We start from the raw sequence: 24,194 nt of genomic DNA on the forward strand, positions 1-24,194 counted from the left end.
GGATGATTTGGAGGATTCAATTTTGTTCGTAATAAGAAGTAAGGTGATGGGTGAACAAATTGCATGATGTGAAGAAGAGAATGGAAGAGGGCAGGAGAAATGATTAGATAATTAGTAGAGATGTTAGAGTACCTAATTAATGAGGCCGTTCAGCAACAGGGAGAAGAGCGTGCGACAAAGCAAAGATTAATCAGAGAGGGCTTTACAAGATAGAGATAGCTACTCAAGCAAAATGGTCCACCCAAACTCACATATTGAAACTTCTAGGGCGCAAAACATCATTTGAATTAGACCCAAATAGGTCGAGTGAGTAAAAATAACTTGCTCGTTAATCACTTACTTTTGCGTACAGTGTTGAATTTTGGGGTAGGAGTGTGTTTCAGCCCAGTTTGGCCAGAAGCCCAAACATACTTGATGAGAATAAGCATTAATTTGTGATGGTTGAAGAGGATTGAGAGAGAAACTCATGGACGTTTGCCGCCTCCCATCATCCACATCATTGCCATACTCACCGATGGTGGCATTGAAGAACCGGTTGTGGTAGCGGTGCCCATAGCTTGCCAAGGCATGGGATTAGATGGATAGCCCTTATCAGAGATGCTACCAAATTGAAATGTACTTTATCCTCTTATTGCATGCAACATTGACGAGAGATAAATTTGGCAAGTCACATGCTTGTTTCAATGCCAAAACTGCCGAAGGTATTAAGATCAGAATTATGGAGACTATAAGAGCTTAAGAAAAGCTCGAAACTTGGAACTGGTTAGGATATGCTTGCATATTCTCGTAGGATTGGAATAAAATTCATATAGAAATCGAGCTTTGCTCATCTAGACATACGTGCTAAACATATATAGATTATGTCTAATATTATAGTATATGAGGTCTGATCTAGTCCATGCCGATTGGATCTCTTCAATCCATTCATATAGGATAGGAAAAAAAAAAAAAAAACTAAGTGAAATCTTTTTTTTTTCTTTATAAGATTCAGATTAGTCTACTCCAATTTTTTTTTTGAATACTATGAAATAGGCCTTGCCTAGTTTGTATTCGTATAAATCCTATAATATTGTATAGGATTATCTTTTAGGATCGGTTTGGATATTCATACATGAGTAATCTTTACAGATTTTATGTTAAGGATACTTTGAGAAATGTTCACGTGGATGGATGGATGAATGTATACTCATGTACTTTGAAGTTTGTGCATCATATGATCTTGGACCATGGGTCACGTACTAATGATTCCTTGAGATCTATGCAGAATTTATCCCAAAACAATTGATACGAAGGATATTTGGATTATAATATAATTTTATGTGATCATGCGATGTGATGTCATGTTACTGATGAACGGTAGGATCTGTCTGGAACGAGTTTTTGAAACCTTGCCGAGGCGTCCTTCGGAAACGTCCAAAATTGAGGGCCTGTCACTGTAACTGTTCAAAATTTAAAAAATCATTATTATTTTTTCTTTTGGCGGTTTTGTTTCCGAGGCGTGTCCGTTGCGGGAACACGCTTTTTCCCATTTCAGTTTACAATGTGCCGGTAGACCCAAAACCATGCCGACTCGCAGCTGGCATCCACACTCTTTGCCGGTGGCCCGGCGAGACAGATGTCTCATGCACGGTTCGCCACACGCGAAAAACACGCCGCATCATAATAGTGTGGCACGGTGGGGCGAAAACACTGTCAGTGAAAAAGACAAGAGACAGCAGAGCAGATCAGTGTTGGCGTTCAGAGTGGCGGTGACGGAGATGGCGATCCGAGGGAAGAATGGCGGTGCGGCGGCTGCGGAGGTGGCACTGGGTGTGGTGGCGTTGCTCTTGGTGGTTGCCACCGGATCGGCGCAGCAGGTGCCGGATTGCGCGTCGAAACTGTTACCGTGCGCGAACTACCTGAACACGACGACCCCACCGGAGTCGTGCTGCGGGCCGCTGAAGCAGGCGGCGAAGGATGATACGGACTGCCTCTGCTCGATCTTCAACGACAAGACCGTCCTCCAGGCCTTCAAGGTTGACATCGAGCAGGCCCTCCAGCTCGCTAAAAAGTGCGGCATCGACGCCGGCAACTCCATCTGCGCCAAGTCCAACGCCACCACCACCGGTCGGTAACCTCACCGAGTTCTTTCCATTCCCCTCGTACCATTCCATTTTTTTTTTTTTACCTTTTTCTCTTTATCCGCCGTGTCCCTCTCACGAGATCAGATCCGGATAAATAAAGCCGACCGATAAAGATCGCGTAGAGGGGATTTCTTGCCGACCAAGTTTCTCCATTAAAAAAAAAAAAAAAAATCCCTGATTGTTTCCTTTCTTTGTTTTTCTTTTTCTGTTTTTTTTTTTTTTTTTTTGACGTCGTGTAATTGACTGTTCTTTTCTGGGTGTTTTTCTTTCCCCGTTTTCAGATTCGGCTCCGTCCGTGTCCAATAACACTACAGGTATGCTGATTGTGCCATTTTTTTTTAAAAAAAAAATTAAGTTAAAGATTGTGGGTTTCAGCTTGATCATATGTTTTTTTTTTTTTTTGGTCTTGTTTTGAACCAACTTGATTTAGATGATGTTCGCTAATATTGCTGGATGGAATTGTTTAGGTTGGAAGAGTTCTGTTCCGATTAAGCATGCAGTTGTTTGTGATTTGTGATGGCTAGTATGTCATTGATGCTATTGTTGTTGATGTTGCTCTTGTTGTTGCTATTGTTTCATATCATGTATTTTCTTTTATTCCTTGAAATGTTTAAGGAATATGAACTGCCTGAATGTCAACATAGTACATGTGGATATTGCAGCTTCCTAATTGCTGCAATCTTTTGATAGTGGTTTATGAAATTGCACGACGTCGTCTCTTTGATTAGGTTTATTATTATGAAGACCATTGATTTATGTGAAGCATGCTGATAAAAGATTTCACTTCCTTACACTATATGTTAATGATACCCTTGAAAGCCTGTTTGGATATTCCCGCAGGATTGGGCTGAAAATCCTGTAGGCATCTAGCCTGGCCCGTTCAGCACATATCTTCTAAACTATCTGCATAAATTATATCTAGTTTTATAGAATATGAAGCCTGGCCCACCCCATGTCAACTGGACCTTTTCCAATCTATTCATGTAGGATGGAAAACAAAGATCTGGTGGGGCAATTTTTTTGTCCCTATGGGATTTGGGCCAACCTACTTTGAAAATATTCCTTTGAAGGCTGTGAATACGGGCCTGGCCCATGTTCTTGTGAATCTTGTTGGATTGCATATGTGATTGTCCAAATAGGCCCTTGAATTTGTTTGCTCACACGGGAAATTTCTTGGGAAGCTTATGTTCTTGAGAAAATGTAGTTTTCCATTTGTTTCTTTTGAGGAAAATTGGCAATATCTCATTTCATGGAGAAATCTTATTTTTCTTTTTCCCTATACTTCATTGCAACCAGGAATCCTTGTTGCTGGAAGTGATATAAAAATTATTATTGAAACAAAAATCAATTATTTAAATTTTTGAAGCCTGTCATCAATTATTTCAATTATTGAAACCAAACATCAATTTCCCCTATGGTTGTGTTCTTTTACAGAGACATTGATCAAGACAATTATATATAGGTTTCAGAATCATCTAAAACAGATCCAAAGATTATTGGGGTTGACAACAGATTTGCATTGGGAAAATGTTGGAGTTTGGAATAGAAAATTGTAAACTGATGGATACTCTAATTGATTAGGGTTTGACCTTGAGTGATGATCAGCAGTCAACGGTTGAGCAAGAGATAATGTCCCATAATCTAGCGGAGTCAACAATCTTATGTATGCCATGCTTTACTCTTGTATTGGTATTTATTTTGATGTGGCATTGAGTCATAGGGCAATCATGTTAGGTCAGATTTGATCAGGGTTTTACTAAATATAAATATCATACCAAATCCAACCCATTGAAGGTGCAGGTCAGGTCTAGGTATTAAAACTATCATCAGACCTATCTAGTCTTTGAACTGGATTTGGGTACGTTCAGACTTATACCCCACCTAATGTGCATTGGGTTTGGGTTGGGTGTGGTTCATGTCCAGGTTCCTATCGGATACCAAATAATATACTTTGAATTAACAAACAATATATCTTGAATTACTAATCAAGTTAAAATCATCCATTCTTGGGACAATTGTAAATTGGAACATCCAACGCATGCTTTAAAAATGAAAACATGACTACGTTTTTTTCTTTCCTATACAATTGAATACAAGTAGTCAATAGTTAACAGTATAACAATGATTGACTAAAAAATTAAATGATATACTTAAATTAAAGTCAACCAGAAATTCCCAAAGATGTTCATGTGATTACTTTTATTCTTTCTCCTCAATTAAATATAAAATAGTTTTGTATGTTAATAGCTTAGAAGGTAAGTACAGCTAATATTATCCATATGTGCATATAATTAGGGATGGCAACAAATCGGATATGGGTTAAATCGGCCAATACTCATATCCGCCCCGTATCTATCTTAGGTTAGGTTGGGTAAATAAGAAGGGTTGGGGGTCTGGTTGGGCTAGGTTAGGTACATATAAACGTTATAAAATAATTATAATTTTGAAAGGGAGATAGAGATTAAGATTATATCGGATTAGGTTTGGGATAGGGCATGCCATTACTCATACGCAACTTGAACCCACTTCGGATTTTTTTTTCTAGAACCCATGCTCGCGCTAGGTTCTAATCGGGTTGAGTACCTGATGGGTCAGCTAAAATTGCCATCAAACCATGTATGTTTGGGTGTTTTCAACTCTTGAAACCTCAAATCAATGCTTGTATGTATCCCCTTAGGCCCAATTTGATTCTTTAACCATCGGTATCCAACTCTTAGACGTTTAACCATGAAGCTGAAAAGTGTTTTGACTGTTACTCAGTTAACCACCAAAAATGTTGGGAAAAGCATTTGTTAAGTGGTTTAGTGTCACTTTGTCGGTTATATAGAGAAAGAAGGCAATGATAAGAAGATGTAAAATGTGAAGGAAGAAGGGTAAGAATGGGAGAAAATGAGGGAAGTGGAGTTTAACCAAGTGGTTAAAGTTATGCCCCCTTGAAATATCTTTAATTAGGCTAGCTTGGTAATTTGGCATTGATTGGCTAAGCTAACCGCCCAAAAAGTGGTGGTGCTTGGCTGCTTATATAGATACTACCACTTAATAAGGGGTTATCTAGGAACCAAACTAGGCCTTGTTTGGTCAGGTTGGGCCGAGTCTAAGTCAGGTATATCATTCATAGACCTAATCCAAAATTTTCATTTGTTTTAACTTTGGACTCATACTTAACCAATTCATTGGCAGATCCAAGTTGGGTCCTGGTGGGGTTCAGGTCAGGTACCAGGTATATGGGTTGGACTTATAGCCTTAGTGGATGTTAGCATAATATTAAGTTAACTTAGTTGGTAGTTATCCAACAAATCCTTTGAAACTTATAGGATACAATAGATGATGTATGTTGCTATCAAGGATCCATTCTAAGGGCACAACACTACTATCATGTAGTTGGGGATTTTATAACTCTAATTCAGGTTATGTATTTGTATATGTTGGAGCGATCTTCTAAGTGTTCATCAAGTAGAGAACAACAACTTCATCTTCAACAAAAGCGGAATATATAGCATGTTGTAATGCTGCTTGAGAACCTATTTGGTGCAGAATTTTATAAGCATCTTGAACATTGTCAATTAAGAGCTCCCATATCATATTTTGTACAATACCTTAGCTATCATGTTGGCAGAAGAGCCTAAGTTTCATTAGATGTTGAAGGATATCAAGAGGTGACCACTATGTATTGAAACAAATAGAGGAGATTATTCTAAACTATTTACTGACAAGACATTTTGGCAGGTCCAGTGATGGCAATGACTAGACCAATGTTGGTGGTATTGTCTTGAGCTGCCTAGTTCAGAGTATACCGAGTAGTACTTGAGGTTGATCGGGATGTTTCCTACCTTTGGGTTGGAGGAGAGAGAGCGAGGGAGAGAGAGAGAGTGGGCGGCGATGAGCGAGGGCTATCGGAGCAGGGCCAAGGGAGGGGGGAGAAAGAGCTTTCGAAGCCCTCTCTCCTCCATGCATCGGAACAAGGGTGGAACCTTTATTTCCTTTCGGTCCCTTTTATTTTTTATTTTTTGATTTTTTTTTTAAAGTGAAGTTAGCAGCCACAGTGGACTTCACTTATTATTTTCTTTTTTTTGAATTTTTTTTAATGAAGGTAGTGGCTGCTGACTTTACTTGGCTCTATTCCGGCAGCCCTCGCTCACCGCCGCACTCTCCCTTCCTTTGCCCCTTCCTTTCCTTCTCTTTCTCTCTCTTCCTCTCTTTCCTTCTCCCTTTCCCCCTTTGTTGCTCTCTCTCTCCTTGTCACTCCTTGCGGCTCCCTCCCTCTCCCCTTCCCTCTCTCCTCGCTCTCTTGTCCTCTCTCTCCTTCTCGCTCTTTCCCACCCGTGCTGGTTTCCCCATCAGTTCATGCCGAAATGGCACGACATAGGGACATATTGTACTGTGTCGCTGACCTACCGGTGGGTGCCGGTTTCGGTATTGTAGATCTTGGACTAGACTATTGGATCGTTAGGACCATGAAGTTAATGAGTAGCATACATGTAACTTATTATGATGGATTTAATGGATTATGTTCTTATGTCCTATTGTTCCTATTTTACTTATTTATTTTACATTCATGCATAACATAAATGCACTTTACTTGTGAAATCCCATTATGAAGCTTCATTCCACATTTGTATGGTTGAAACCATATACCTCAACCATCATTGGTAGAAGAGCCTAGGTTTCATGAGATGTTGAAGCACATCAAGGGGGAAATTATGTACAAGAACAAATGGAGGAGGTTACCCCAGGCTATTTACCAACAAGAGACATAGTGAGGCAGTAACTAGACCATTGGATCGTGTTGCTTTTGCATTTCATGATCAATTAGGGTCATGAAGTTTATGAGTGGCATATATATAACCTCTTTTGATGGACTTAATGGATTATGTCCTTATGCATTATTTTTCCTATTTTGCTTATATATTTTGCATTCATGCATAATATGAATGCACTTTCATTGTGAAATCATTTGAACAAGCTTTATTCAACATTTGTATGGTTGAAACTTGAAACCATATTTTCTCAGCCTTCACGCTGGTAGAAGAGCCTAAGTTGCATGATGTTGAAGCACATCAAGCCAAAAACTACTCTGTAGAAGAACAAATGGAGGAGATCACTTGGCCATTTACCAAGAAGTGATGTTGGTAGGTCCAGCAAGGCATGGACTAGGACATTGGGTCGAGATGCGTCTGTGTTTCATGATCAACTAGGACTATGAAGTTTATGAGTAGCATCTATGTAACTTACTATGGTGGATTTAATGGATTATGTTCTTGTGCATTATTGATCCTGTTTTGCTTGAATATTTTACATTTATGCATAATATAAATGTATGTTCCTTATGAAATCCTATGAACAAGCTTCATTCAATATTTGCATAGTCGAAACCATCCTCATTAAGGAGAATGAGGAGTAGGAGTACAATAAGCACTTCGCCTTGACTTGAATAGTATGTGATCTTCATTAAAGATTGATATAATCTGCTTACTATTTAGCAAATTATGTAACCTATATTAAGCTAGATACGATGATTAAGACAACCAAAATGAGATGCTGTACTATATTGTCTTTGACAAGTAGATGATATTACACTATGAAGCCTTCATTTAGGATTTGCCAAATTGTCCCAAACTAGCCAAGAATCGGGATGGTTCGGTCTTCAAAATCCCCGAGACCGTCCCTAATCTCTCTCTCTCTCAACCCCCCTTCCGTTGTGATTGGAGCTTTGAAGTCTCATGAAGTAGTTGCTGAATGCTCCATTAACACTTGATGACAATGCCACCATCATTGATCGACATTGACACCCAAGCCGATGCCCTTAATCGACACTTACATCGATGTTGACAGTCTCGATTGATGTCGATGCTCTGCATGCCTCTCTTTTTTTCTCCCCTTCTAGGTGTGAGAAGAGAACATGTTCTCCTTCTACGATTAGGGTTAGGGCTTTCTCCCTCTCTTCCCTCCTGATTTGTTGTCTGCAATTCACTTAGGCTTGATATGGCATGTTTCGGTAAGTATTGAACCGATAGTTGGTTGTACAACCTCTGTTACTGGCTTGGCGAATCTTGCCTTCATTCTTCACACCATGATATGAGACATGATGGGTTGCGCCTGAGACGATATACTATATGTGACTTGATTGATTTTCATTCATCAATATGTAAATAGTTACGTGACTTTTGTGCCCTTAGGTAGTTCACTTTATTAGAAGGATAAAACTTAGCGTTGCTAGTTTGACTATATAATCTCAAGGTTACAAGTTAATTTAACTGACTATGATCAATGCCAACTATAGTTTTATTTGGGCAATGCCTCTTATCAATGACCACTATAGTTGTGTTTGGTGAATATCTTTTGACACCTCTCCTTGACAACGAGCAAGTCAAAATAGGAAGTTTTGTTGCTTATCCATCGATGATGTTGTTTCGCTTCAACTTATCATATGCAAACTTGATGTTTTCCTAAAAGTCCTCTTCAGGTTTTATTCCTCTTCCCGTCGTGATGTCAAGAATTGTCCTCTAGACATAAATATTAGTTTGAAGTTGGAACCAAGGTTCCATATTGGTTGGTACCATACTGTACCATGTGTAACATATCGTGCCTATACAGAATCGATTTTTGGGACGTACTATACCGACACTTAGTATGTGGAATCTTACCATATTGTACCATGTACTGACATTGTAATAGGATGGTATTAGTACAGGGTCCGGTACCGAGGTGGTTAATCTTAAGCGGAACTATTTAGCTTCTTAGAATACATATATGGAGATGAACTTACCCTCAAGAATGTATAACTAATACAGTCGCATTATGCTTACCCTTTTGATGATGTAAGGAGTGCTGCATTTTTAATTTCTTGGGTCTTAGTATGTGAAATCCCTAATGGATACCTTTGTAGAATAGCATTTGTTACAATGGTGCTGCCATACATGGAAAAGATTTTCGTGTGCTAGATGCAATGCTTAACCTTGACCCACATCCATGGCTTGGCTCAATCTTGCACTGAGCAGTAGGACAAGCTGGGAAACATGTGTAGGTTTGGCCTATATGAGCTTATGACACAAAAAGCATGGAGAGGGAAGGTTAATATTTCTACTTAAATGGAATCATTCCTTACCATCATGGAACTAGGATTCACGCTATAAAATGTAAACCAAGGTTTTAAAGCTTTACCATATTAAGGATCTGAAATAAAGCTAAAACATGAAAGGCTGAACTAAATAACTAAATAAGTTGTAAAAATATCAGAAATGCACAAAAAAAACTCAAATAACAAGTCTTTTTGGCTATGCCCACCATAACTTCATTGAATACTTGTCATTATTCCTTTGCATTGTTTGAAAAGACCATCACTTTGGCAGCTTTAATGTTTTGCATCATTTTGCATCAAATTTATAATGCATTAGATAGACTCGAGGATCGTCGACTTGGAATCAGATCTCATGCCAATCGGTGGTATGAATCGGTATGACCCCATATTGGGCCTGAACTAATTTGGAAATGAGGGATGAATCGAGGAGGAAAAGAGAGAGAAAGAGGGAAGGAAAGGGAGGTCGGCGGTGGTCATTGGAGGGCCGCGGAGTCCTTTGGAGGGTTGTTGAGGTCTTTTGGGCTTCACGGTCCTCCATAAGAGGAAATGAAAGCAGATAGAGATAGAGAGAGAGAGAGAGGAAAAGAGAGAGAAGGGGAGAGAGGAGAAGGCGGTAGGGAGGTCATTTAAGGGCTGCTGGGTGGTCATGGCCACCAGATATCTTAGAAATGCTCAATGATCGTCATAGATTCAAAACAAGGGTGACATACCTATTTCATCGATTTTTTAAAAAAGGGGTTTTGCTGGCTTTACTATTTACCATGTTTTTAAAAGATGTGATGCAACAGGTGCGTCGTCTTTGTTTTGAATCCATGGTGACCGTAGGGCATTTTTGGGTCGTCTAGTGGCCACTTGACAGCCCTCCAGCGGCCTTGCCTGCACCCCTCTCTTTCTCTCTTATCGCATCTTGTGGAGGACCACGGAGTCCCAAAGGCCCTCCGACGGTCTCGTCGGGCCATTGCTGGCCATCTTTGGCCTTTTCTTCTCCTTTCCTCCCCTCCTTTCTTTTTCTTCCTCTCTTTCCTTCTCCCTGACTGCATTTTCGCCAGCATTCCAAATTAAACGCCCGAATCACACTGGTTAGTCTTTGGTATAGTTCGGGGAGGTTCGGTGAACCATGGATGGACCCTTGTGCAACATGAAAAATTGTCAAGAATACTAGGAAAGGAATGACAATCATTAAATAAAGGTGTTTTACAAGCCCTGCAAATATCGGCATGCATGAAAGGAAGGGCCTATTCTAGAAATAAATTAAAAGGAAATGAACATGATATTTTTTTTTCCAAGGAAATAACATCATAATGAGGAATAGAAGAAATATTTATTCTGAGTTGTGACTTAGATGAGGCTTGGAAAGGTGCCTAAGATGGATACTTGAGTCATTGGTGCCTTAGATAAATCATATAAAGTCTCATTGCTGATGATGAAGAGCTTTCCTTATTCTAATTAGGCAATCAATTTGGTTAGTTTGCTGGCTCATATCAAATTGAAACCAAATAAAGAAACTGCAAAGGCATCATTTGGGAAAAGGAAGGAAGAAGAGCGACAATGGCAACTTGATTCCCATTTGACAATTTGAAGGTAAGCCTCCTGAGAAGTTAGTAGAATTAAGACAATCAAGCGATACGACCATGTGATCTATTGCACCAATGCCTAAAATCTAAATTAAGATATTTGGCAGCGGCAACTAAACAAAGCGATATACCTTATAGGTGAGTAGTTGAGTGAGAAGTACCTGCTTGCTGGACCATGTGTGGCAAACAATAAGAATTTAATAAAGTTACCGACAACACTATTGTTGTAAAGAATTAGAATTTTGAGATGGTGTTGGAGATGATTTTTCTGAGCTTTGACTTGCATCTAGATTCGTGAAGGAAGTAGTTGAAGAATCACCTTTGTGCAGATGTTGTCCTGAAGGATAGTCATGCAAATGTAACATTCATCAATCATTTGGCCCACCTAATGACTATCGTCAAACATAGGATGATCGCATCGACTAAATTTTTCTTAGGGATCTTTTTACATCACAATCATAAACTTGAGCTGGAGGACTGGCTAGGCAGCTAGGTAACAAACTCACTTGATTGAAGATTAAAATCGGAGATCTCTCATTGTTCTTCTTGAAGGACCAATCATAAAGCTTTGTTATTGGTGATATTGGATCTGTGAGAAATACCTGACCTCACATAGCAGAATATGTCACTACCCCATTAAAAACTGCATAGTTTGCCTCACCTATTGATATGCATGAATGGTTTTATAATCCCATAAGAACAAGTAGGTTGGGCTGATATGCACCAAGCTTGACTAATAGAGTTATCAAATTTGTAAAATATTTTGCATCATTATGTTGATCCAGATGTCAATGGCTGTGCCAACCAAATCGCACCTCTTTCAAGTTCCTTACAAACCGTGTTGATGATCCTAGATATGGCTGTATTGTTGCATCTGACCCACTAAATGTTTTGGGATCAAAGAATTTGTGAAGCCAAGTTTATTCTTGGCACTTAATGCCATTAACATAGCACGACTCTAAGATGGATAAGTGTTGCCAAACAAAGGCCGAGAAATTGGAATATTCACTAGTTTATCCTAGTGTTGAAGAAAACATGGAGTAGAGGAATCATCATACTTCCCACTAGTGTTGCTTGAAGTGTAGAGTTGTTAGAGCTCGCCATTGTTGTGACAGGAGGGTGAGTGTATTTGTGATCTGATTGTGGATAGGATCAGTTATGAGATGACTATGAAAAGAAACTTGGTAGTGCAGTGTTTGGAATGTAGGAATTACTGGGTAAAATGATGTTCATTAAGTGACAGGTTTAAAAATAGGTGGAAAGAACATTTAGAAATGAATGGTCAAAGACTCATTGTGAAGATTTTTCCACTTTGATACCATATCAAAAGTAGGATGGGAAAATATCATGATTATATTACATTATCATTGCTGACCACTCTACACATATAAGATTGGTGTTGTGTGAAACAAGAAAGATGTTGCAAAAGCCCAATGATGAGAGTGGATAGGAGAAAGCTATTACAAAATCTCATGATTAGGAAAATAGGGATGTACTAAATTAGTGATACTATAATTACAAGGTTTTAAATATCAGGGCCGCCCTTTTATTTGGGGAATGGGATGCCCCCCATACTGACACTTATACGTGGTGGATGTCTCGATCTGTCTCGGTCCATTTCTTGACATGTCCTATCCCAACATTCCAAATCTCAACAATTAAGATGGTGGGAATCCGCCTTGCCATCCAAGCATATTCAAAACCTTGCAATAATATTCAATATTTCCAAAAGGCTATTTGATCGGCAAGGGAAGTTAGAATGGGTCACCAGGATGGGGTACCATTCTGAGTGTTGGGATAGGAGCGCCCTGCCATTGTCCTAGTATCCTGATTGGCATGTCTTCGGATGTCCCCTATCCTAAGTGTCGGGATGGGATGGGACAAAGCCAGGTCTATTCCATATGAAAACTAAGACGGTCCTATCCCATAGGATTTTAAAGCTTGCATACTACATCAATCATCCTAAAATCCTTTGAGATCTTAGATTAGTTGCACAACCAACTTGTCCTTCGGGCCTTGTGGTTAGGAAAACTAGTTCAAGAAAATGACTGTAATCTTGAACACAAGTTTTAGTTTGGAATTTTCTTGGATAACTAGACAATGCCTTAGGTACCATGGATGTTCTTTTCTTTTTCCTGTTGTGGAGGTATATGCTGGAAATGCCACCATGCCACCGTCCAGGTTGAACCGGGGATCTCTCCCCTAGGAAGAGGGATGCCATAGTTCTAAGAGCTGTTGGCAACTTGAATTGTCTGATGTACATAATATTTCCCTCTGTCTCCTCATTGTTTCATAACAAATATAGTGCACATCAATGCTGCTGTTCATTGTGATTATAACTGAAATAATTTGTCCAATGTATATCATATCATTTCTAGTGGTTGTTTAAATGTTCAGAAGGAAATAATACTCCTGAGTGACAGACTCATATGGCATTGTTTTCATTTTTAACATGTCAAAGTTGACTCTCTCAAATTAGAATTGAGCATAGTTATGTTGCTTGTCTCGTCACTGGAAAGTTAGTGTTACTTGGAAACATGGCACAGGAAGCTGTGACATAAATTAAACCTCGCTTTGCGGGCCAGTTCTGCATCTTTAAGATGTGTTCTTATATATACAATCTATGCATATGATGAATGGCTTCTTAAATGTATAAATTGATAGAATATTTACTAGATGTTATGTTAGACTTGACAACTTGCGCGTGAAAGTGCCAAAAGTTGAGATGTATTGGAGATGACATTATGACTTGTGGTTGTAGGTGTCAAGGAATGCCCTGAAGTGTATAAGTGTGTGAAACATCTGGAAACCTAAAATATGTAGTGTGTACATAACAAATCCAGAGCACTGAAGATCACAACAATTTTAGTGAACTTACATGGTTAAACATTTTCTTTCTCAAGATGATCCAATTCATGATAGCCAGACCAACATTTTGTTACCAATATTATGAAGAATTCATGCAGTTATGAGCTGGAAAAAGCTTCGACTTTGTTGTTGTAGGCTTGTAGCTCTTGCATCATTTGTTAGTTTCCTCTGACTGCCATTGGGTGCAGCCCTAAATATCTGCATGCATTTATACTACAGAGACATGTTTATTTTTATGAGCAAAATAAATATTTAGGATCTTATGATATTTGACTGAATTTTACTCCATGCTGGGGGTAGTGGACACTGTGTTGTTTACTCAAATGCCATAAAAAACTATAATCCATATTTACATGTTAGAGTATTATTGTATTTATGGCATTTGATGTACTTAGGCAGTAGCATATGAGGCTTATTTTATTTTTAATTCTATGTCTTATTTGTACATGTCCATCTATGCTAAGTCATCTATACATGTCTTTATAAATATTAATACAACCCTAAAGAAGGGTGTGTTGCTTTTACCCATGTTTTTCATTACACATATGCAGAGAGAGAGATGGGAAGCATACATTAATCTCTGTTTTCTATTTCTGAGTTGAATGTTAACAGTTTGAATGTCATTTCAGCTTCTCCTGAGGCGAAAAACGTCAACTCTGCTGTACGTGGGGTAGCCTGGATTGGAATGTCAGGCATGGTGAGCTTGCTCTTGTTTTGGTGGTCAGTCAGAGCATAGGAAGTGCTTGCTATCAGCCTCCTAGTCTAGCAAAAAATAGAGAGATCCAAATCCAAATTGGGGTATGTTGTCGCTGCTTCTAGTTTCAATCTTTTTATTTGTGTCAACTTCATGGGGTGTTTATCTGTTGTGTTGCTAGAGATCCTGTACTTAATAAACTCTTTCACCGTATTTTGAAGTATTATCAATAAATATCCGTTGTTCTTCTATTGTGTTCTTTAGCTGAATAAATATTATTTTTGTTTACATGAAGATATGTGAGTTCATATTCTTCTATCTTCTTGCAAACATTCACTGCAAATTTAATTTTGTCAATGAACCATTCAGCAGGCTCCTCTTATCACTCGCTATCCCATGGTCCCTATTCTTAAATTCACACTTATCTTGCCCTCTTCTAATACAATGTGGGGTTGTCACCTTTGGGGTTTGAGCAGAACCCTCTTGCGACTTATTGTCCATTATCTGTTGGATCTTTATCTTTCGATTGTGGTTAGACCTGCATTTCTTGCCTCCTTCCATGCAGCCAAGGTCACTCCATGCACTTTCCCAATGGGGGGTGTGCTGCCTTTGTTATTTGAACAGAACCCTGTTGTTACTGATGAGAATATGACAGATTCCAGGTTTGAAGCTGGAACCTCTCCATTGCATGCTCTGTAGAGGTACAACCAAGCAGAAAAGCTAAGTCCATCTCCATGGTGGCTAATAAAAATTTGTTGGATGTTTGATGCTAAATTTAATTGGCCTGAGCATGATGTTTAATCTGGTAGATTCATTTGCAATATACCCAGGTGGTTCCAGTGCATGTGCTATTGCGCTGGTGGTGTTAGATTAGTTATCAAATTCTCTGGGAATGTGGTTCCTTAGAGTTGACATGGCATGTGTTTCCAAGTATCTGATCACAGAAACCATTTCTTTTAGGTTCAAAGATAAGTGAGTCAAAAACATGGTTTTCTAAACCTGCAGATGCTGGTGGAAATGAAAACATGGATCAGAAATTACTTGTTTACCAGTACGTTCAGGATTAGTTGGGTCTAGTATCCTTTTTATGTTGTGCTGAAATGCTGTTTCAATTCATCAAGGGTCCAGATATGGGAATATTCTGTATCTGCTGCTTTAATTATTAGAAATATACAAATAGAAGTTTGGGCTTCCTGCTCATATATTATTGATACATCTTGGTCGAACCAAAAAAACATGCTGGCTAATCGTTCATCATGTTGGGAATGTCAAGATGGCCTGTGGCTCATCTTTAGCCAGGGATGTTGATGATTTCTGGCAAGGTGCCAGCATCCACCTGATGGTCTATGTAATATGCTTTTCTACTGGATGCTTCATGGTAAATTGTATGTCACCGTGTTGGATCGACCTATGTATTACAGTGAGGCTGGTGGTCTGGATGCAGTAGTTTTGATGCCCCTCAGGAAATAAGTGATCACTGGTTAACCGTTCCGGGACCCCTGCAGCAGACTCTGTAACATTATCTTTCAACATCCTCTGCAGACAATTCTTAATCAGGATGGATTGCTATAGTGGTTTATGTTGTTTCAGTGTTAATTTCCAGTTAGTGGCTGGAAATTACTTATTTTTCTTCCTTCGTGAGGGCAAAGAAAAGGAATAAAACATATTACATCTACCTCTGTGTGATAGCATCATGCTGTCAGAACGTTCCGAACTCTCAGACTTCTCCAGAACCTCTTGTTTATGTGTGAATTTTCTTGTCCCTTACATTCAGCCAAATTCCGGCATTTCCCGATAACATTTTCTTGTCCCTTTTGCAACCAGTGCTCACACCAAGAACTGTTGATAAATTAGTGGGAATAAAGAGAACCAGAATGTTGCTTCTACTAGGCTAATTGATCAATTTGGATATGGAATGCAAATCCATATGGGGAATTTTCCATTCTCTCTGGCCGGTAGAAACTCTTTTTCCTATTCTGGCTCTTACCAAGCAATAAGCATTTCTTATGAACCTGTTCTATGTTGCTCTTGGCGACCTTCTTTTCTTATTCTGTATACAATTTCCTCCATTATTTCTGCTGCATAACTATTATGCTGCACCGATATTATTCTTGCTACTACAGCGAGCAATCGATCAGGCTTAGATCAGTTCTGTTAGTGTTATTTGAACTTACAAAGTCATGTGGGCAGGACTTCAGTTCAGCTACTTTACAAGCCAATGATGGTGGACATGAAATAATCAGGTCCCATGTTGGGTTTCTAGTCCTGATTGGACACTCATTATTTGACTCCGGTTATTGAGCCTGCAACCATTTCTGACGGGGAACCAAAGTCCCAAACTTTTTTCTGCCTTGCTTTCTTCTCCATGAAGTGAGAAGGTATTCAGACTGGTGCAGATCAACAAATTTTTAAACAATCTATTAGCGTTGTTCTTATCTCCAAATAGTTCGTACTATCCATTCTTCGAATTGATTTACCTTTTTGTCAGATTTTTTTTTTGACGGGATTATTTTTCTGAGAGCATTTCAGTTAAGTTTTAGTTACTCTGACAAATTTCATAGAATACAAGAATCTCTGTGAGGAGGCATCTTGTCACGTATATTGGGCAAGAAGATCTAGGGGTTTATTTTGGAAATGCCACAAAGAACGTCTTTTTAATAAAGATTGTGATGTGTATCATCATGAAAAAAGAGATAATCACATGCCATATATGGATCCAAGAGTCAAATTGATGATTTTGCTCACGTGCGTAGAAGCATGATGTTGTGCAAATCAGATTTGGCAGGAATTTGAAAGAAATTATTGCTTGGAAAAAAGATCGAGTTTAGAAGTTTGTTTTTGTTCTTCTTAATTCATCATGATCTTCAGCCACCATCATTTTCATAATAGCAAGATGCAATCAAGGTTGTTTTGTTTTTCCTAATTCACTATGATCTCCAGCCACCATCATTTTCATAGTAGCAAGATGCAGTCAAAGTTATTTTGTTCTTCCTAATTCATCATGATCTCCAGCCACCATCATTTCTATAGTAGCAAGATACAGCCACTATCATTTCCTTTATAGCAAGATATAGCCACCATCATTTCTATGATAGTCAAATTCTGTTATTTCCTTCTATTTACTGAATTTGTTTTATGTTCCCTCTTTTATCTATATAAAGGGAGGCGACCTATGTATTCAATTCAGATTTCAATGAATGAAAATGAGTATTGCTGATTTCTCTTATCTAACCCTTATGTGTTAGTGGCGAGTTATAAATCCTAGAACTTATCACTCACATTCTTCTTTTCTTGAGTGTGGCGTTCTACCCCTTTGTGATCTGATTGTGGCAATTTTCTTATCAATCAGATTTCAAAGATTTTTTTTTTTCTCTTTTTCTTGTGTTCCAACCTTTATTCTTACCTACACAAGATAGTTATTTAGACCTGGGCACATCAGTTTGGTATCAGAACCTGCCTGAGGGAGTATTTGATGTCCAAATCATGTCTAGAGGAGACGAGGCCCCTGTCATTCCTAGAGGCATAAGTCTGGAACAAGTTCAGATTATGGGGCTCCAGCGGCGTCAAGAAGAGATGATGGAGTAACTCAATCACCTAACACAAGCGTTTGAGCGGTTGGCAACACTTCCCCCACCACCACAGCGGCATGGCCATCCAACACCACGACGAGTTGATCGCAATGATGAAGAGGAGTATGACGAACCCGGAGATGATAATGGTGTGGAGGATACCCATGGCAAAGGCGGCAGCAAAGGAGTTCGAGAGACAATATTAAGATAAGGATTCCATCCTTTAAAGGAACCAGCTCACCCGAAGAACATCTGGAATGGGTGCAACATGTAGAGAAGGTCTTTGAATGTCAAGACTATTCTGAGGTAAAAAAATATAAACTTGCTGCCCTTGAATTCACTGATTATGCTAATCTTTGGTGGGAGAATGTGAAAGCTCAGCGTAGGAGGGATGAAGAAGAGGAGATCCGAAACTGGAGGCTTATGAAGCGGATCATGGAGAAGCGATTTGTCCCTCAATATTATAAGCAGGAGCTGAACATCAAGTTACAAAGCTTGAGACAAGGGGGATGTGTGTTGAGGATTATGTCAAAGAATTTGAGATGTTGATGATGAGATGCGATTTGCGAGAATCTCAAGAACAGACCATTGCAAGGTTCTTAGGAGACTTGAATAAAGAGATTGCTGATACGGTGGAGTTGCAATCTTATGTGTTCCTTGATGATGTGATCAAACTTGCTGTTAAGGTGGAGAGACAGTGCAAGCGTGGTGCAAGTAAGTCAAGTAAGACTACCAACTCATCTTCCTTATCACCATGGTCCGTCCCTAAGATGGTTCCAAAACAAATAGAAAAAGATGATTCTAGCAAGCAACTCATAGATGCGGCCAAAGAAAAAGAGAAGGTGGGGAATTCACAACCTCCCAGACGAAGTCGAGATATCAAGTGTTTCAAGTGTCTTGGTTACGGTTATATAGCTTCTGAATGTCTAAACAAGAGGGTGATGTTCATTCGGGAGTCACCAGAAGAAATTGAAAGTGAAGATGAGGCTATTTTGGAAGAGGTAAAAGAAGATTATGTGGAGTTTGTAGATGAAGGAGAGCTGTTGGTTATTCGTCGCAATCTGAACCTACAAGCCAAAGTGGATGATGAGCAGTGCGAAAATATCTTCCATACCAAGTGCACCATCTATGATAAGGTATGTAGTGTTATCATTGATGGGGGTAGCTGTACCAATATGGCTTTCACTATTTTGATGAAAAAACTTAATCTGGTGACTATTAAGCATCCCCGTCCCTATAGATTGCAATGGCTTACTGACGATGGTGATGTGAAGGTTACAAAGCAGGTTGTAGTATCTTTCTCTATTGGCAAGTCCTACAAAGATGAGGTTGTTTGTGATGTGGTTCCTATGAAAGCCAGCCATCTTCTTTTGGGAAGGCCTTGACAGTACGATCGGAGGGCTATTCATGACGGCTTCAAAAATATCTATTCATTTGCCAAGAATGGGAAGAACATAGTGTTGGCACCACTTAGCCCACAACAGATCCAGAAGGATCAGCTTGTGATTGAAAAGGGCAAGAAAGAGAACCTATTTGCCAACAAGGGGGAAGTGAAGCAAGTTTTGATTAACCATAAAATTATTTTTGTTCTTGTAGCTAAGCAGGTTCCAAGTGAAGAAGTCTCCCTTCCACCGCAAATGAAGGAGATCTTGGAGGAATTTACAGATGTGTTCCCGAAAGAGTTACCAAAAGGATTGCCACCAATCAAAGAGATCGAGCATCAGATTGATCTCATTCCAGGATTTGCCCTACCAAATAGACCAGCCTATAGATGCAATCCCGAGGAGGCCAAGGAGTTGCAGCGGCAAGTTGCAGATCTTTTGGAGAAGGGTTATGTGAGGGAGTTTATGAGCCCATGTTCAGTACCAGCTTTGTTGGTACCAAAGAAGGATGGATCTATGTGGATGTGCATAGATAGTAGGGCGATAAACAAGATCACAATAAAATATCGCTATCCAATCCCGCGACTGGATGATATGCTTGATGAGTTGCATGGAGCTAAAGTCTTCTCAAAAATAGACCTTAGGAGCGGATACCATCAGATTCGCATGAAGGAAGGTGATGAATGGAAGACCGCATTCAAGACCAAGTTCGGATTGTATGAGTGGACGGTCATGCCATTTGGCTTGTCCAACGCACCTAGCACATTCATGAGTTGATGAATCATGTGCTGCGTAAGTTTATTGGTGATTTTGTGGTTGTATATTTTGATGATATTCTAATTTTTAGTAGGAATTAGGAAGAGCATATGGAGCACCTCAGGGGTATTTTTGAGGTTCTGCGACAAGAGAAGCTATATGGCAACTTCAAAAAGTATCATTTTTATCAGGATCGCATAGTCTTTCTTAGCTATGTTGTGTCACAACATGGAGTAGAAGTTGATGAGGAAAAGGTGAAAGCGATCAAGGAGTGGCCTGTTCCTACTAATGTATCTGAAGTGAGGAGTTCTCATGGCCTAGCATCCTTTTATCGGAGGTTTGTGAGGAACTTCAGCACTATTCTTGCTCCTATCACTGAATGCATCAAGAAAGGAGGAGAATTTAAATGGACTGAAGCAGCCCAAAGGAGCTTCGAATTGATCAAGGAGAAGTTGAGTTCAGCACCCATACTAGCTCTACCCGATTTTTTCAAGACTTTTGAGGTAGATGTGATGCCTCCGGTGTGGGCATTGGAGCTGTTCTGATGCAAGAAGGGCATCCCATAGCATATTTCAGTGAGAAGTTGAATGGTGCAAGCTTGAGCTACTCTGTCTATGACAAGGAGTTCTACGCTCTGATTCGAGCTTTGGAGACTTGGCAACATTATTTATTGCCAAAGGAGTTCATCATCCATACTGATCATGAGTCTTTGAAGTACTTGAAATGACAAAGCAAGCTGAATCGTAGACATGCCAAGTGGATGGAATTCTTGAAAATCTTTCCTTATGTGATCAAATACAAAAAAAGAAATGTCAATATCGTGGCTGATGCACTTTCCAGGAGGTATGCTTTGATTTCATTGCTTAATGCTAAACTAATGGGATTTGAGTTGATTATAGATCGATACAAGGACGATCCAAAATTTGTAAATATTTATGAAGAGTGCGAGAAAGGAGCTGTAAATGGCTATTACAGGCATGACGGATACTTTTTTAAGTCAGGTCGGCTGTGCATTCCTAACAGTTTCATTCGAGAGCTTTTGGTGAGAGAAGCTCATGGTGGCGGATTGGTGGGTTATTTTGGAGAGAAGAAAACATTAGAGATGGTGAAAAAGCACTTTTATTGGCCAGCTATGATTCGTGATGTGCATCACGTCATTGAGAGGTACGTTACCTGTAAGAAGGCGAAGAGCAAAGAGACTTCACAAGGGTTGTATATGCCGCTACTTGTACCAGATCAACCATGGATAGATTTGAGTATGGATTTTGTGCTTGGGCTGCCAAGAACACAAAGGGAGAAGGATTCGGTTCTAGTGGTTGTGGATCGATTTTCAAAAATATCTCATTTCATGCCATACCACAGAACCGATGATGCTTCACATGTTGCAGAATTATTTTTCAAAGAGATAGTACATCTGCATGGTGTACCAAAGAGCATTGTGTCTGATCGAGATGTCAAGTTCTTGAGTTACTTTTGAAAAATCTTGTGGAAGAAACTTGGTACTAGATTGCTCTTCAGCACGACTTGCCATCTGCAAATCGATGGTCAGATCGAAGTGGTAAATCATACCCTCTCTTCTTTGCTTCGCACTGTTGTTAACAAGAATATGAAGAATTGGGATGAGTGTTTGGCTTATGTTGAGTTTGTTTACAATCGTAGTATTCATAGTACTACTAAGCATTCTCCTCTTGAAGTGGTTTATGGGTTTAATCCTATCATCCCACTTGATTTGGCACCACTTCCAATCAGTGAAAGAGTTTGTATGGATGAGAAGAAGAAAGCTGAGTTGGTTAAGTCCATGCATAAGAGCATCAAGGAGCAGATTAAGAGGAAGAATGCGGCTTATGAGAAGGCAGCCAACAGAGGAAGAAAATAAGTTCGCTTTGCTCCAGCTGATCTTGTTTGGATACATCTTCGCAAAGAACGATTTTTAAACCAAAGAAAATCTAAGCTCATGCTGCATGCTGATGGTCCATTCCGAGTTGTTGAGAAAGTGAATGACAATGCTTACAAGATTGAATTTCCTGGTGACTACAATGTGTCCGCTACATTCAATGTTCGAGATCTTTCTCCTTACTTGGAGGATAGTTTGGATGATGAGGAAGATTTGGATTTGAGGGCAAATCCTACTCAACAAGGGGGAAATGATGTGCACCATCATGAAGAAAGAGATGATCACATGTCATATATGGATCCAAGAGCCAAATTGATGATTTTGCTCATGTGCGTAGAAGCATGATGTGGTGCGAATCAGATTTGACAGAAATTTGAAAAAAATTATTGCTTGAAAAAAAGGGCCGAGTTTAGAAGCTTGTTTTTGTTCTTCCTAATTCACCATGATCTCCAGCCACCATCATTTTCATAATAGCAAGGCGCAATCAAGATTGTTTTGTTCTTCCAATTCACCATGATCTCCAGCCACCATCATTTCCATAGTAGCAAGATGCAGCCAAAGTTATTTTGTTCTTTCTAATTCATCATGATCTCCAGCCACCATCATTTCCATAGTAGCAAGATACGGTCACTATCATTTTTTTTGTAGCAAGATATAGCCACCATCATTTCTATGATAGTCAAATTCTGTTATTTCTTTCTATTTACTGAATTTGTTTTATGTTCTCTCTCTTATCTATATAAAGGGAGGCGACCTATGTATTCAATTCAGATTTTAATGAATGAAAATGAGTGTTGCTGATTTTTCTTATCTAACCCCTGTGTGTTAATGGCGAGTTATAAACCCTAGAACTTATCATTCACATTTTTTTTTTTTGAGTGTGGCGTTCTACCCTTTTGTGATCTGATTGTGGCGATTTTCTTATCAATCAGATTTCAAAGGTTTTTTTTTTTTTTTTCTCTTTTTCTTGTGCTCCAATCTTTATTCTTACCTATACAAGATAGTTATTTAGGCCTGGGCACATCAGATTGGGTGTCTGTTTTCAGCCTCCCTTAACATCACAAAAAATTTATAAAAAAAAAAAAAAAAAAGAAGAAGAAGAAGAAAGAAAAAAGAAATGCTACAAAGAAATGTTACATAATTTCATGGACTCTTTTGGCATTGGAAAAATTATAATTATCCAACTGACTTTCTTCAGGGGAAAGATCTAACCACCCCTAAGGCTTTATGCATCGATTCGATCGAAGAACATGATTTCAAACAGCACAAATGAGTGTGTGTTGCTCCACTGCCTCATAATCATGTATTACCATGTTGGCTTGTAGAGGTCTGATAGGGATCGGGGTTATATCTTGCGCACCGAAGAAGGATTTACCTTCTTTCACGCGTATCCATCATTGGATCAACTACTAAATAGATCTCAAAGTGCTCCGAACTCCATTTTTCTGCCTACACAAATCTCAAATGACAACTAGATGATCCAAAGGTAGATTTGCGTGAAGGGAAGCGAATCCTTGTTTCTCGCAAAAATTATGGCTCTAACCTTCCTGATAGTGTTCTCATCCTGTACATCAACAAAGCTTTTTTATCATCATGCATTGTCGTGTGAGCTCTTTATATATCAAAGTCCATAAGAAACTGTGATGCTCCGGTCGCATAGACATACATACATGTGAGAATTATACACCTATTGCCAAATTCAGTAATAAAAATTATAAAATCAAAAGGTACCATTTCATGGGATCGACAATGCCTAACATGCATATGGATAAGAAATCACGAGTCATGAAAATCTCTTATTTTGCATCGAGTTCTCCTAGAGAAAGTCTTTGTGGCACGTCGAATAGGAGCCTCTAAAATATAAATTTTTTATTTAGAAGCATTGTATAATATATAGGTATCATTGAGTTTTGGACTTTCTTTTTGCAATAATATTTTTGAATTCAGTAGTGGGTATCCTCTCTCTCTCTCTCTCATACAATACTAATAGGAACAAGATGGGCTTTTCAGGTCTATCAAGTTTGTCCCTACATAGAAAAATAAGCAATTTGTTTTATTAAAACTTTATGCTGCAGAGGTTATACACATGGACAAAATTCTAAAAATGCATCTTTCAAGGAATAAGAATTCCATCAAAATATAGGGAGATTCCAAGATAAGAGTTCCAAGGATGAAGATGATCCGCACCTACCACCCCAAGGTTGCATACAAATTAATGAAAAATATTTTATTTGGGAGACCATCATCTACATTTAG

The 24,194-nt window shown here is 39.1% G+C and overlaps 1 protein-coding gene and 1 pseudogene across 2 annotated transcripts; both read left to right on the forward strand.

Moving 5' to 3' along the window:
• Positions 1-1,547: 1,547 nt before the first annotated feature.
• LOC105054574 (non-specific lipid transfer protein GPI-anchored 9) lies at positions 1,548-14,588 on the forward strand. Of its 2 annotated transcripts, XM_010936109.4 has the most exons (4): positions 1,548-2,106; positions 2,405-2,437; positions 7,135-7,252; positions 14,273-14,588. In XM_010936109.4, exons 1-3 carry the CDS (start codon positions 1,563-1,565, stop codon positions 7,245-7,247), a joined length of 690 nt encoding a protein of 229 aa, XP_010934411.2. In that variant the 5' UTR covers positions 1,548-1,562; the 3' UTR covers positions 7,248-7,252; positions 14,273-14,588. The 2 variants fall into 2 exon arrangements, with proteins under 2 accessions (XP_010934411.2, XP_010934412.2); XM_010936110.2 differs by lacking the exon at positions 7,135-7,252.
• Positions 14,589-14,781: 193 nt separating this feature from the next.
• Positions 14,782-22,595, forward strand: LOC140852853 (uncharacterized; annotated as a pseudogene).
• Positions 22,596-24,194: the final 1,599 nt, after the last annotated feature.

This window comes from Elaeis guineensis, chromosome 12, assembly GCF_000442705.2.
Source record: "Elaeis guineensis isolate ETL-2024a chromosome 12, EG11, whole genome shotgun sequence".
NCBI classification, from domain to species: Eukaryota; Viridiplantae; Streptophyta; class Magnoliopsida; order Arecales; family Arecaceae; genus Elaeis; species Elaeis guineensis.